Genomic DNA, 15,490 nt, shown 5'->3' with positions numbered 1-15,490 from the left:
GGATGCTGTAGGCTGGAAAAATCTCCTGATTTCTGAGGGAAACAGAACACAAAATGCGTTTAAAGGAAATTTCACAAGATTCGAGTTAAACTAAACTCCGCTGAAGCCAGACCCAAGGGCTTTGGGCTCTTGGATGAGCCGGATCGCTGTGTGTGAACATCTCAAGCTGTGTGAGGTGCAGGAGTGGGGAGGAGAAAGATGGCATTTAACGGTTAATCTAACACGCAGGCTTTACAAAACCAACTGCCAGCTTTAAAACACTCAGTGATTTTGAGAGCTGGGGATATCTCCGGTTTATTTTTAGTTTTATTTGAGGCTCTCGGACCAAGCAGGGCCTGTGTGAAGACAAGCCTTGTGCTTCAGGTCAAACCCAAGATGGCACAGCAGGGGGCTTCTATTTTTATGACAGGAAAATGTCAAGTTTAAGGGCACTACTTCAAAGATAAATGTAAATAGGTGTGGTGAGGTGCCAGCGTGGGCCGCGGCTCCTCGCTGACACGGTTTTTGTGCTCATCCCTCCCGTGGAAGGGAAGCAATAGCCCCGGGCACCCTCCGTTCTCCCCCGCACGGGGGTCTCTCCCCACAGCCCCTCACGGCCCCGCCAAAACGTCGTCCCCTGCCCGCGCCCCCTCACCCCCTCCCCGCCCTGGGGAGCCGCGCTGCATGCCGGGAGTTGTAGTCCAATGCGCCCCCGCGGCAACTCCTGCTCGGTGGGCGGGAACTACCGCTCCCAGCGTGCCCCGCGGCAGGGCCGCTGCCGCCATTCCACCCACCCCCCGACCCGAAGGGCGCTCGCCCCTCCGCGCTGTGGGGCGGCGGGTGGTGGCCGCGCTCCCGGGGGGCTCCGCCGGTGTCGGGGGGAACATCCTGGGGCGGCGTGGCCGGGACTGGGCCGAGTCCTCCGGGCTGGCGGAGGCGCGGGGGCGGTGCTCCCGCCGGCAGCCGGGACTTCCTGTGACAGCCCATTTCCTGGTCGGATGGGGCCGGCGGGGGCTGGCGGCGGCGCAGGGGTCGGTCCCTGACGGGCTCGGTGGCCGCCGGGAGCTCCGCCAGGCAGCGATGCGGGCCCCGGGCCCTGCCGGCAGACGGCCCCCGCCGTGACCCGCCGCGGGCAGCCGCTGGGGCTGCGGCCGGCCGGCCCTGGGCGCCGCTGCGGGGTGCATGGAGGCACCTCCCGCCCGCAGAGAGGTACCGGCCGGGGGGCCCTGTCAGCCGGGGCGGCCCTGAGGGGGCCGCGCTGTGGGGATCGGCGCCTTTCCCTCCCCGTGACCCGCTGTGGTTTTGCAGGTGTGAATCCCCGGAGGACCGCGCGCCTGCTCCGCTCGGCCCCGCCAGGCGAGGGGCCCCGGGTCCCCTCAGCGGCCTCGGCCCGGCCGCGGGAGGAGCCAGCAGGGGCTTGGGACCTTCCAACAGCGTCGACCCCGTCAGCAGGCGGCTGCTGCCTCCTGAGAAATGAAGAAGTTTTTTGACTCTCGCCGGGAGCAGGGCGGCTCTGGCCCCGGATCGGGCACCAGCGGCGGCGGCGGCGGCTCCGGCGGCCCCGGCAGCGGGTACATCGGGCGGGTGTTCAGCGTCGGCCGCTACCAGGTGACGGTGGACGAGGTGCTGGCGGAAGGTAAGACCTCGGTGCCTTTGGCCTTGGCGTCTCTTGCCTCCCCCTTTCCCTCATGAAGCTGGGAAGGGAGGCTCTGGCCTTGCCCTTGCGTTTTGCCTCCCTCTCTGCCCCTAGTTCCCCGAATATTTCACTGTCCTTGACAGACTTGCCATCCAGTGGCATCTGCAAACTGACATTTCTGGTCTTCTCGGGTGTAAAGCCAGTGTGAGTTTGCTGGATTTGGTTTGGTTTTGTTTGGGTTATTTTTTTTCTATAATGCTTTAGAAATGGAGGGAATTTCTGAAGCTGTTTCCCACCCTCCCTAAACTGGGATTTAAAAAAACAAAACCCCAAGAAACAACCCCAAGCCAACCCAAAATTATCAAGTGTTTTGGTGCAAAACAAGGTGCTGTAAATAAAGTGAGCAGTGGTCTTCACTTTAACTTTCTTCAGCCAGTTGTCTCCTTTCCTACCTTAAGGAGGGAGGAATAAAACACTGGATAAATTCCTTGTAGGAATATCATACCTATAGGTAGGCTGAACAGAGCTACCTGTGGGCTGGGATGAGGTGTTTCTGTTTGTGTGCTGTTTCTACAGGGAAGTGGTAATCCAAATCACATTTTTTTTTCAAAATAAAACCCTTAAAGAACTGAAAATGAACAGAAGGGATTATAAAACTCTTAGGTGAGCAGCGCTTGCAGTGCAGCAAGCTGCTGGTGGTATTTTTTTAACTGTAACCAGCACTGCTGCCTTAACTATCACTTTACATTTCATTTGTTTGGGCTCTAAGGAACCTTCTGAGCGGCTCTGGCTGGTAACCTTACCCTCGACCTTCAGAGAGATGTTGGTTGGCCTCCTCAGAACTGCTCCTGGTCCATCTCCTGCGCAGCATCCTTTGCAATTTCAGTCAAAACAATGTTTTGTTTTGCTCTTGTAATTGCGAAGGAGAGGGGAGCTGCTGGCTGGGAGCTGAGTGGGAGGACCTGTGTTGGCTTTTACAGAAAGAACCCTAAAATGGAAAAGAGACTCTGCGTGCTGTGTGCGTTCAGGTTTGTAAAGAGTGTACAGGAAAACAGATCCGTGTTCACGTTTCAGATGCGATTTCTGATATGTTGTGCTGCACGCTGGGCTGAGAACAGCTCTGAAAACAATCCTTCAGCCAGTAACTATAGTGATTTTTTTTTTCTGACTTGACATTTGCAATATAGGTTTGCCTTGGCTGATATTTCCAAGGCCTTTTTGGCCCTAGGAGCTTAGGAACTACAAGAACTAAGCCTGAGAAGCCATCACGGTATTTTTTTAATGCAGACTGGCCTCATCCTGCTAACATGGGAAAACAGAGGCTTTTTTTTTGCTGATGAATAATCTGTTGGCAGGTTCTGCCCCGGCGCTGACAGCAGCGGGAAGCGAGCCGGTGTGTCACCGGGCTCTGTCCTGCTCCGCGGCTGAAGCTACAGCCACCAAAGCTGGAAGCACAGGTTGCACAGAAGTGCCTCCCCTCTGTACCTCACTGTCCTGGAGGAGCCGCTGCTTGGGGGGCTTTTTCCTCTGACTTCTGCTGTCTTAGCTGGATGGAGCACAGCCTGGTGTTGGCTGCAGCCCTTGGATCTGCACGCACAGGCCAAGCGAACTGCAGTGGACCTGTGAAATAGGTGCTGTTTTCTCTTCTTGCCCACACTGCAAGGCGATGGAAGTTCTTTTGGTAAACTGTTTTCCCCACAGTTCGACTTCTGGTGTGGGCAATCTGAAATCCTTCCACGTGGTGAGTGAAGTCTGCAAGGGGACAGAGCAAGGTAGCTTGTAGGTTTGCAGGTTGTCGCCTCTTGCTGGGAACAGAGGGGGGAAAATGCTGTTTCCTTTATAGGAAAGGTAGGTCTGGGAAGTCAGCGTGGGTCAGAGGTGCTGCTGCTTTATGTAATTCTGGCCTTTTGGTGCAGTTGTGTGTGTTCCTCAAGTGCTGGTAAACAGCATTTTTTTGCTGACTCAGCTGGAGACCTGGGAAGCTCGCTGGCAACCTGGTCCCTGCACGACTTATGTCTGAATCCTCATCTGGAAAACTTTTGTACCTGCAGTGAATTTTGGTGCTTCAGCAGCATTGAAAAGGCAACTTGTGAAGTGTTGGCTATTTCTGCTAAAAGGAAAAGTCCCCTGGGAAGCACTTAGGAAGAGGAGTATGCTGTGTGGGAAAGGAACATATTTCATCACTGTTGCTTTAGAAAGGAGAGGAGAGGCCTGTGTTTTGTTTGCAGCACGTGAAGCCTACAAAATAAATGAGATGTAAAAGTGGCTTAAAAGAGCGAGCCTCTCGAATGGCAATGGATGGTGTGGAGGAGACTTGAATTGCAAGCCCGAGGAACTGCTTGGAGTGGAACTTTTGGAATGAAAAGTGTTGGGATTTACCTGTGCCTGTCACAGCTGTGACTGGGCACCTTGGTTCTGCTGAGCAGCTGCTGTGGGTGCTGGGAGCCTGTGGTGCAGGCACCGTGACGGGTGCCAGATGGCAGACGGCTCCACAGGCTCGCAGCCTCTTGTGTAGATCCCCCAAAATATCCACTGTGCTTAGGTACGCTCCTCACCCCCTTAAAAATAGTTATGTCTGGATGCTTGTTTTCCTGGGCAGGGAGGAACATTCCTTCCTTTTGGAAGGAAGTAGATGGGAGTAATACAGAAGGAACTTGCCTGGTTGTTTATCAATGGTGTTGTAATACCAGTGAATCAGTATTTTTTTTACAAACAGTATATTGCAATAGGTGATTGTTGGTTGAGTCTGTAGTCGTTTTGCTTTAATCCATGTGGTAGTATGAATAATCTCTTGAAAATTCCCCTCAAAGTTTGTGTGAGGATTAGCCAGGGAGTTCTGCAAGGCCAGGGCTGAGTCGAGGGCATCAGCCGAGTTCTGTTGTGTGGGCTGGGGGTGGTTTACAGACTTGAAGGTGTTTGAGGAGCTGAGATGGGTGCCCAGGAGGCATGTGAGGGTGAGTCAGGCTACTATCTTACTGGTTTGCTTATGAAACAGTGTGATCAAATTGAACGCTGCTTTTTGTCTATGCCTTTGTGTAGGGAAAAACAAACAAACAAAAACCCCATCCCCAAAACCCACCTGGAGCTATGAGGCGGGTGGTGTCTCAGTGATGAGGGCCAGAACGGCAGAAACATTTAGAAGGATGTTACCAAGAGTCACAAATTGACTGAGGAGTTTGTGGGATGTGCATGTGTGGTAGATCTGGCACCACAAGCCGCGTGTACTCTGAGCTCAAGCAGCCAAGGTGCGGATTGCCCCAGGGTCCAGTTTTCAGGGGCTCTGTTTTTTGTTACTCTGTGTATCTGCCACATTCTAAGAGTGTTGAGTTGATTCAAGGCCTGTAAACACTGATGGGGTGTGTGTTTGCGTTAGGATTTTTGTCTTGGTGTCCTTCTAGCAAAAGATACAGGCTGCATTTCTTCAGGCCTGTGAAAAGTCTCTCTTTGAAATAGTAGGATTTTTCTGAAGGTGCTACTTGTAGTCTTTTCCCCTTAAAAATGTGTAAATTAGGGGACTCAGCTTTAATTGTCAGGCATTTCCCTGACATTTTTTTCAGATGTGTGCTGCTAGCTAACGTATATTTTGAAGCATTAACAGTAGACATTATAAACCAGTGCAAAATTAGCTTCAATTTGCCAGCTTCATCGTGGGTTTTGGGTAGACCTGCAGACCGGCACGTGTTTGAGGAGCTTGGTAAGGCTGCGAGTGCCCAACCTGTGCCCAGTGGAGACCGAGGCCCCAGAGCTGCTGAAACGTGTGGTTGGCCCCATTGCAGAGAATTTACACCCAGCGCTCCCTTTCCCCACAGCACCGTAGCCTGAAGTCACTCAAATTACATGGTAACTTCTTCTGCAATAACTTAACTTTAATCCAAAACCCCATCTTAGATAAATTTTGCAGATTTCCATGACCCTCAACCCAATTGCAGTGTGGCTGCGTTCAAGACATCACTTTGAAGCGTATTTTGCCAGCTCTTGCCTTCTAGCTTCTGCCAAGTGCCAGCTGCTAATCAGCTGACCAGTGACATTTGGATTAGGAATTAAACTATTTCTCCTCTTGGAATGGGACATGTGATTTTAATTCTTTTTTTTTCTATTGCGTTTCCTGTGTACCTTGTGCTGCAGGGCATGTACATGTGCTCTACAGTGCTAGGGGGATATTGGCTCCTCTGTGTTTTAGTAGTCTGGTTTTTAGAGTGTACAAGCCAGGCAAACTGGTGAGGAATCCCAAGTGAGTTATTGGGTAAATGTCGAGGGATCCCAAGTGCTTTGGCGCTTTTAGCAGTGCAGGTTTTGCTGGGGCAGAGTGTGCGCCGTGTCCCTACGTGTCATCAGGAGGCAAAAGGCGTTAGTGGATTTAACTGCCTAAGAAGTTGTGTGGCCCAGAGACTTGCATGGTCGAGCCGCGCTCGGAAGGTTTATGCAATGTGTCAGAGAAAGGGGCTGTGATCGTACAGGGGGTGGCTTGTTTCTTACATAACAGCTATAGTGGCTAAAAGCGTGTTTAATGGCACAGTTGTCCCCCCGTGACCGCACTGGGCTGTTTTCTGCAGTCATCTTCCCTGGTAGAACAGAATAGTTTCTAATACAAGCAGTTCTGCAACAGCCTTATGAAACTGTCGTTTACTTAGCTTAGTTTTGGGATTCTGGCCGTGGAAAATACGGGGTTTAACTATCTAACTGAGGCTTTGTGGAGTGTTCTAGTAGCTGTATATGGACAGGTTACCTCTGGTTGTGACACCAGCAGTGACATTTTTGTATTTAAGGAGAGCATGGACCACTATAATGTTTCTATTGTGTCACAGGCCTTCTCCCCTTTGTATGGAGCTGATCAGCAGTTGAAGGGAGCAGGTGGGAAGTTATAAATGTGCTGAAGACAAGCTGGAATCCACTTTGGGTTTAGCACTTGCTGCCTTCCAAGCTCACCCACCTGCATTAATCACGGCTAATGAGGGGTCAGAACTGACTGGTGCTGCACACTCGCATTGGGACTGGCAGCTGCTGCCTTTGAAGGTGACTTTTTTCAGTGAAAATGGTGATTTGGACAGACTGGTGGAGCAGCAGCTTGCCAGCTGCAGGACTTGCTGCTGCTCTTCTGGAGAGTCACAACCGGTTTGCCTTTGTTTGTAGTAAGTGTGTGTTTGTGTTTCACATGTAGAAGGAGACGGGAAGTCTCTGAGGAGAAACATGCCATGAGCAAACTCGGTTTGCAGAGGAGCTCTCTTTTGATAATGAGAGGTAACTGAATAAATAAGTTTCCCAGGGAAGGTTGCCTTCTTTCTTGGATGGAGAGACATGCAGGATGTCCTTGTGCTGATATTGTTTGTTTTGAAAACATACCTCCTTCAATCAGATCCTGGCTGTTGTGCTGCTTTCAGTGTGGGAACAATACTGACAGTGCCTTATAAGCACAAGGAAAACATTTGGAAAGGCTCAAGTGAAACACAATTGCAAGGTAATTCTCTCTCATTTGCGGCGTTTTATCATTAGGGAAACTTTCCTTTTCTCCTTTTGTGGGAGGTCCGGGATTTGGCGCAAAGCTAAACACAGGTTATTGTTATCTGCTCACAGTAGGATGCAGCAGAATGAAGGCACAGGAGAGCAGCCACAGCTCTTCGCTGCCCTGTTGCCAGAGTATCTGAGCCCAGCCATCATCTATAAAAGTGTCCTTCTGTTCCTTTTGGGGCTGCTGGGAAATAATAGACTGAGATATGAAGGTGAAGCAGTACAGTGTGTGTGGCCAAGTCAGGAATTGATCTCTGGCCTTCCAGATTGAGTGCTTTAATTGCAGTCTGTGTTTTCTCTCAAACGCGGCCTCTGCGTGTGTTTTAAATGGGTGTGCTCTTGGCACACATGTGATTTGGGCATAGATTTATGTTTGCTTTGTGGCAGAACCCCTGCTGACATCAGGACCCTGGGCCATGTGTCACAGGATTGGATTAAAGACTTTTTTGGAACAAGATGCTTGTAGCATCTGGTTTGCTTCATGATTTTACTGAAACAAATTACATACCGGTGACGGGTGATCTCATAGATTAAAAATAAAAAAAGCCGTCAGCAGCTGAGTTCCCCAAGCACAGACTTTGTGTGCGTGTCCCTGCGCAGCCGAGCTGGTGCTGTGATGAGCACAGGTAAATCTGATCTGCGGTCCTTCCCTGTTAGGAACGTGGTGGGTTTACTTCCTATTTAGTGTTCATAAGGCTGTAATAGGGAGGTGACCCCAAAACGTGCCTGTGTGAGCTTAAAAAAGCAACCTGGCGCGCTGCTCTAGAGGGTGTGATAGTGAAATACGTGCTCTTCTGAAGCTATCCAAATGCACATCTGTTATTCAGATGAAATCTTAGCTTGTATCCCCTTTACTTCTCTAAGCTAAATGGTGCTTGCAAGGTCAACGTGCTTTTGCGGCACAACTCTGACAGCAGTAAAATAAACTCGGAGCTTGTCTCTTCAAGAAGTGAGAAGCACAACGTGGGCTTTCCATGAACAGCGGTTTCTGTTCAAAGCAGCATCGCAAGCGAGATGAACCCTTGGTTTGGTGTGGAATACCTGTTCTTGTGACTTTCCTGCTATCCTGGATTGTGCATGGAAGCTCTTCAGATGTTACGGGAGTGAGAACGATACAAAACTTGGACTTTTGCAAGTGTTTTAAAGTACTGAAAATGAACGCAAATAAGCAGTGCTGATGTGAGAGGAGCACAGAAGGGCAGACCTGTTGCTTTATGTGCCTTCTCTGATCGACCTGCCTGCAGCAGTGATGCTTTAGTTACCTGTCATGAGCCTCTGAAGGATTAATTACTTCTGACTTGAGAAGTGCTTCAGAAATAAAGACCTTGTTTCCAGCGTTTAGCTGGTGCTTGGGAGGAGTGAGCTGGATCGATAGCAAATCCCTGCCTTATGACTGTGTGTGTGCATATGAAGATATTTGTGGCTGCTGTTGACCTTTGGGCTCCGGTCCAATAACTCTCTTCATGACCTTTGGCAAGAAGATACACAAATGGTTGGTGTTGTCAAAGATATGCTGAAATTCTTAAAGAAAGTATCCTTTGAAGTTTCGAGGAGGATCTGTGAAAGCGCGTGTGTGCATGTCCTTGTGCACCGTCACACCTGCTTTTCTATTTTAGCTGGATATTGTAGCACCTCTCATCAGGCAGACATATGTGTGGTGTGCAGAGCTGATGAGGACCAAGGAACCAGCAGCCGGGCAGGATTCGGTACCACCAGGAGCCGCTGCTTGGGGGAAGAGGCAGCACCGTGTCTGGGCAGAGAGAAGCCAGGATGGCTCCGTGGCTGGGCCAGAAAGGTTCTCTTGCCGCAGGATCCCTGGTGCTTTGACTGGAGTTCTGCAAATGTCCCATTAAGCAATTTACAACTTCAGCAGGTGCCTCCCAAGTGTGTACGATGTCTCTGTGCCGTAGTTCCCCGTTGCAGGCCAGGCAGCATCAGCAGGATGCCCATGACCATGCTGGGGAGCAGGTGGTCTGGACACCAGCTGGTGTGTGCTGGGTATTCCCTGGAATATCACAAGTGCTGTGTGCGGAGCTGAGAGTGTTCTGACTGAAGCTCTGAGGCTGCATGTTCATTACAGCCCTTCTAGAAGTCAGTGAGTGTAAGATGACACAAGAAGCCATTTGTCATCTGGTAAGATCCTGCTGGTTCTTTTTTTTTTTTTAATAATTGGTTATGTTTTGTAAGGAACTCAAGGAATGCATTGCAGCGCACTGCCCTGTGGATTGAGGGGTGGCAAAGGGTGAAGGAGGGACAGTGTGGCAGAGAGGAAGGGAAGGAGCAGTAAGGTTGTGGGCAAACTGTCTCGGGCTGCCTTGAGTCCATATTTCAGGCAAAAAAATTTGTGCTGAACCTTTCTTTTGGCCTTTACCTGTTGCTTTTGAGTTAGATGTGCTTACAGATATGTGAATATGAGTTCACTCTCCTGTTTCTATACCCAATTACCAGTTGCAGTTAGGACTGTTGTGCTGTCTCTGCTCTTCAACAAACATGCAGACCCCTGTGTATGACAACCTGTGGCTCTGTGCATGGTTGTTCCCCTTCCCCTCTCTGCAAAATAAATAGGTGGTGGAAGGAAGGCGTATAAAATTATTTTACAAATGAGAAACTGAAGCCCATGAAGATGTCACGATTTGATAAGGGCTATGTAAGAAAGCAGTGACAAAGCCTTGTCTTAAATGCAAATCTAACTCCTTGTCTGGTGTTTTAACCACACTGTCATTAATATTCATGTCACCATAGCATCAAGGAACTTCTGTCGTGGACTTGGGCGCTGTGTCACCCAGTGCAAACCCAGAGCAAAGTCTGGCTGGGCTCGGAGGCCCTGGGCTGCCCTTGCCTGGCCCTGCTCAGGCCCAGTGTTTGGGTTTAATACAACTCCTGTGCTGCCACCTCCGGACGCATGTTCTGAAAGAGGCTTCGCTGCGTGCAAGCGGCTGTAATCTTACAGCTGATTGTGATGTGATAATTAACACAGTATCTGCTAATGATCTGATGTTATTCAGAGATCACAGGGAACACACAAACTCTGTGCACGCAGCACTCAATGGAACATGTGACAGGATTAAACATGTTGTGGGTGTTTTTTAGTTAAAATTATGCTAGTTTTGGAGTAGGTCAGGGTGGTTTTCTACCTTTTGCTTTTATTTTAAACTTAACAACAGAAGTAGTACTTATGTTGTACTTTCAAAGCTTTTTGTGCTGCTGAGCAGGCTAGAAGTGCATGTATTGGTATATTATATGTAAGCTGGGATTCTCAAGCAGTTATGTAAGTTCTTTTAGGCTGATGAATTAACTCTAATAACGATGGAGCTTGTGAGCAAGAGTCACAAGGCTGCAGGTTCTGGACCCCTGCAGCCCCTTCTTGTGCCCGGACATCTGTCAGATGGACAGACATGTGCCTGTTCATAGAATCATAGAATCTCAGGGGTTGGAAGGGACCTGGAAAGCTCATCCAGTGCAATCCCCCCATGGAGCAGGAACACCCAGATGAGGTTACACAGGAAGGTGTCCAGGCGGGTTGGAATGTCTGCACAGAAGGAGACTCCACAGCCCCCTGGGCAGCCTGGGCCAGGCTCTGACACCCTCACCATGAAGAAGCTTCTTGTCAAGTTTAAGTGGAACCTCTTATGTTCCAGCTTAAACCCATTACCCCTTGTCCTACCATTGTTTGTCACCGAGAAGAGCCTGGCTCCATCCTCCTGACACTCACCCTTTGTATATTTGTAAACATTAATAAGGTCACCCCTCAGTCTCCTCTTCTCCAAGCTAAAGAGCCCCAGCTCCCTCAGTCTTTGCTCACACGGGAGATGCTCCACTCCCTAAATTGTCTTGGTTGCCCTACGCTGGACTCTCTCCATCTCTCTTCTTCCTCACCTGTGGACATGTGGAAAAGCTCAAAGCCCTGCATCATCTAGGGCTGATTCTTTTAATTTTAATTTTTCTTTATGCTGAATGCTGGATCTCGTGTGCTCCTGACCGTACGCAGTTGTTTGGTGGGACAGGAGCTGCCTCTCTCCATGCTTGGCTTGTACTGCGGAGTTGAAAAGTTCATTGCTGTCTTCAGGGTCCGATTAGCATATCATCTGCGAGAGGAATATTATGGAGCCTTTAAGTTGTGTTTTCCTGTTACTCAGTGAGATGGCACTTCCGCGGCTCGTGAGTATTCCTGTAGTTATATGGGAGACCTGAAAAGGTTGAAATTCCTGGGTTTAAGAAGAGATTTGGTTGACACAAACTACCATCCGCTGTTGTGAAGCTCTTACAGTATTGTGTTCGCTGCAAGCTTGAGCTTTTCCCAGAATGTATAATATGTATTGGGGTATCTCTTGTTTTTCACGCTGCTTTGCTCAGTGGGGATGTCTGGATGCTGCCATAGCAATCAAAATTCCTAAAGGCCTGACTTGTTGCCATGAACTCCCTTTGGATCCCGGCAGAGTCGCTTCCCCAGTGCAGTCTGCTGTTCCCACAGCTCCCGTAAGCTCCGGCTGGCCCTGTGGGCCCAGCTACAATCCATTCCCAGCCCTGCCCAGCTTAGTCCCTCTCCTTCCTCCCCACCTCCAGCTCCAACGTGCTCTCTGCTCAACTGGTTGTGTTTTTTCTCTCCTCTCCTGTGATTCACCACTTTATGCCTTTCCAGTGAAGCTTCTCAGCCACTGCAGCTTCTTGCTGGCTTGGCGGTTTCAGTGGCGTTCGCTCAAACCCCGTCATGCTCCGCAGCATGTTTGTGCCAGTGCTCATTTCACTTGGAGATGAACGAGGTTTCAGATGCTATTAGCAGCTGCTTGGAATAATAGCAGCTGAAATGTTCTTTTTAGAGGGCTGACTGATAACTAAACAAATGATTTTTTTTTTTAAGCTGCGAGTTATTCGTGACCCATTAATTTTTTTCTTTCAGTCTTACAGTGGAAGTTCAAGGACTAAAATTATCACAATAGAGAGGGACTGAGTCTGCTTTGCCAAGTAATCTGCTCTGAGGCAGCGTATCTTGCTGCATAGTAATAACACGCTGCTCCATCGGCTTTGAGTTTCCAAGCCTGCCTGTCAGGGAGGAACCGAGTGGATGCACAAGCCTGTAGAGCACGGAGCACGTGCCTGGAGAATCTGCCCATGTGAACATCTAAATGTGCTGCCTTCTGTGAGGGCCAGTACAGCTCCATAGCATTTAGTGAGTTATTTGTCACAAAATCGCTGTCACAAACACTGTGAGACTCTAATACCCCTCAATTAAGGTATCCAGGCTGTGTTCTGTGTTCTTGGAGGACGGGTCGTGTGATGAGCTGTTGCTGCCCTTGGGCTGGAGCTTTTGCAAAGGGAACACAGAGTTCATGCACAGGGTGAATTCTGCCCACGGATCATTTTAGGCCTTTAATATGCTGTTGTATGGCAGAGATTAATTTCCCTCCCCCCCTGCCCCACTTGTTTGTCTCCCCTCCTTTCTCTGCAGTCTTGTGACTTACAGCTTCCTTTTTTGACCTTCTCCATGAACCAGGAGGAGTATGGTCTAGAGAGGAATGGCTCTTATGGACCTGTAATGAGACAGGGCCCTTAACACAAAGAAAAGAAGTTAAACAGCTTTCAAACAGACCTATCAAATTAAAACCCAGAGAAGTGAGGAAGAGGCAGTTAAGCTTTTTCCCTATCATCAGTGCAGTGAAAATGCCTGCGACTGTATTAATATTTTGTGGCTGATTGCAGTTGTGAGTGTCATAGCTGATAAACTAAATGTTCACCCCAAAAACCCATGATAGCCCCTAGCCAGCCAGCCTTGTTCTCCTAAAATCAGGAGAGGTAAAGACCGTGCTTCTGTTATGTGGTGAGTGATGTTTCTGGCTGTATTATTTTGCCTAATTTAGGCACTTGTGGCCGTGATTGCCACTCAAACATTAACTATGACATCCTGCCCGTTTAAAATGCGCCCAGAAGAAGGTGGAGCCTGTAAATCTAAATCTGTCTTGTCATGGCCTAGATATTGCAGCGATGACACTAGGCAAGGGCCCTATAATTATGTTGGTAATATTGGATAATCACATTAGGATTCTCAGCTATGGTAAATCTGTAGGGCTCGCTGTGTCCCTGCTTTGCTCCTGCCGTGAATCTGACCCACAAGCCAGGCCTGACCTGAGCCCGTGTGTTACCTGGAGAGGAGCCCTTTGCTCTGTTAGATTTGCCAGGCGCTCTGCTAAAGTTTGTCTGGTGGTATTTAAAGACGAGATTAAGCAGCGCTGCAGCTGGGGCTGTGAGAGCTGCTGTTTTCTTGAGTCGGTAGTGAGAGGAGTTTCTAAATAGCTGAGTTTTGCCTGCATGCTTGGGCCTTTTTTATGATATTGGGTGCAGACCTTTGCCGTGTGTTGTCTGATGGATGCACGTGATTCTGGAGATATCTTTGTAGCCGTTGTGGCGTTTTTGTGTGTGTCTGTTTATTATATTTTTGCTTTCCCTGTACCACTGAATCAGTTGTGCAGCAGTTGCATTTGGTATTTGCACAAAGCTGACGCAGATGCCGGGCTTTCCATGCCCGGCAAATTTGCTCAGCACGAAGCTGCCGAACAGATTGTTGCTGGCCAGCAATGGAGGCTCCTCTTATTTTAAGCCAATAGAACATGCAAACTGTATTGCTCATATGTGCAAATTTACGCTGTGGAGGCCAAATTCTTTCTAGAATTTTTTGGAGAGAATTTTTTGCTGTTTACACAGGTTTTCACTGGTGGAAGAGAGCAGAGCATCTCGCCTGAACCTGAACACCTCTGGAGCCGCAGGGCTGCATGTAGAATTATCTCTGCCACAGGCTGGGAAACAGGATTGAATGACAGTTTGTGAGCTGCTCTGTGCTGGGGTTGGTATGAACGTGAACCAGGTGAACTCAGAAGATTCATGGGTGTCCCAGCGCTGTTTCCTCTGGCAGCAGGACCAGCCCATATAGGAGGCAGTGGGTTGTCCCTGATCCTGGCATAGTTTGAATATCCTTCGAGGGTTTGTCCTATGCAAGGAGGACTCTCTCCTTGAATAACCTGACACAGACATGACCTGTGTGCATGCTCCTTTTGTATTTTCTTTAGTTAGAGCCACTCTAGAAGTATTTATAAAATGAGAAGCTGCGTTTCCCATCAGTCAGTTTACATTGGAGCTCTCTTGACTTTATACAGTTGTTTCACTGTTACAATCTTCTTTTGAGTATGGTCACTATTAAATTCCCGACCTTGTTGCAAACATACCTTCTTAGCTAATTTTCCATGTGCTTGTCATCTCATCTGGGGAGATGCAGGTTTCAGCTGATTCCCCTGATATTTGTGCCTGTTTCAGGTTTCCTGGCTTGAAATCCTAGGTGTCCTTTATGCTTTATCTAGGCACTATCTACTTTCCCTGCAGTTCTGAAGCTCCGATTCACTCCTACAGCCACTTAAATGGGTGAAATTGGAGTGGTTGTGACCATTGCCGCTTACACAGACAAAGCTCTTTCAGCTGGTGGCTTTTTTTTCTTGCCCTCAAGATAACTTGTAAATATTCAGGCTATTTAACTGGCAGTTGATATTTCAAGTTGTGATTTGATAAGTTTCCCAGAGCAGTTCTATCTCCGCTCTGATGTTAAACCTTTTAAAGTGCTATTTAAGGGCAATGGAAGCAGCTCACAGAGACAGACTAACCCGCAGCTGAAAGCTTAATAACCCAACCAGAATCTGCGCTGATTTTTGTCTTGTTTTCATGGTGTTTAACCATTCAGGTGAGTGTGGTGAGACACTGAGTTGGATCTTTCCTCTTGGAAAGCAAGGAATGTGGGGACCTTCCCAGGGGCTGCTCCTGCGTGGAAGGAACCGCGGGGCATTGTTTGCTGTGGTCTCATGCTCCACAGCTCTTGGGCTGCACGGCCTATAAGCACTTTTATCTTTGTGTTTTAGAACCATTGAGCTGGAGGAGAAAGACCCTGCACAGACCCGAATTCCTGATACATAGAGTTCATCTTAATAGTTTGTTCCAAACTGCTCGGAGATGCTGGGGCAGGCAGGACTTTCAGATTGAGGCCATTCCCTGAACTTGGCACTGTTTTACTTTAACGTAAGTCAAGTGACTTAAGAAAATAAAACCCAGCTAAGTAAAGCTTGTTATTTCCTTTGAGGTAGAAAACCTCAGCTGAGAGTAGACCTGTTTAGTTTAGCGTTATTATCTGCTTTTCTCAGCTGGAAAGTCTCTTGGCAGGGGATAAGGGGGTTTGTTTTGTTCTTGTTCAGAATGGGACTCTTTGGCTTATAACACAAACGCTGCTTGGAGTTAGAGGAACTCGGTTGTTGTAAGACCAGGAGATCCACGTCCAGCCGTTCCTGGTTCCACAGAGGTTGTTGTGTTTGTGCAGCGTGTCCTGCGTTTCACCGCTGT

General features: G+C 48.9%; 1 protein-coding gene across 1 annotated transcript in view; it reads left to right on the top strand.

The window, feature by feature from the left end:
* Positions 1 to 982: 982 nt before the first annotated feature.
* The window catches only part of AAK1 (AP2 associated kinase 1), a 69,387-nt gene continuing 54,879 nt past the window's right edge, over positions 983 to 15,490 (top strand). The window contains exons 1-2 of the mRNA XM_080360209.1: positions 983 to 1,188; positions 1,288 to 1,615. Of these exons, the coding sequence (XP_080216335.1) occupies positions 1,453 to 1,615 (163 nt within the window). The 5' untranslated portion in view covers positions 983 to 1,188; positions 1,288 to 1,452. The remainder of the gene's footprint in view (positions 1,189 to 1,287; positions 1,616 to 15,490) is intronic.

This window comes from Nesoenas mayeri (genome assembly GCF_963082525.1).
Source record: "Nesoenas mayeri genome assembly, chromosome: 27".
NCBI lineage: Eukaryota > Metazoa > Chordata > Aves > Columbiformes > Columbidae > Nesoenas > Nesoenas mayeri.
The sequence above is the reverse complement of the archived record's forward strand: the minus strand, read 5'-3'. Positions and strand labels throughout refer to the sequence as shown.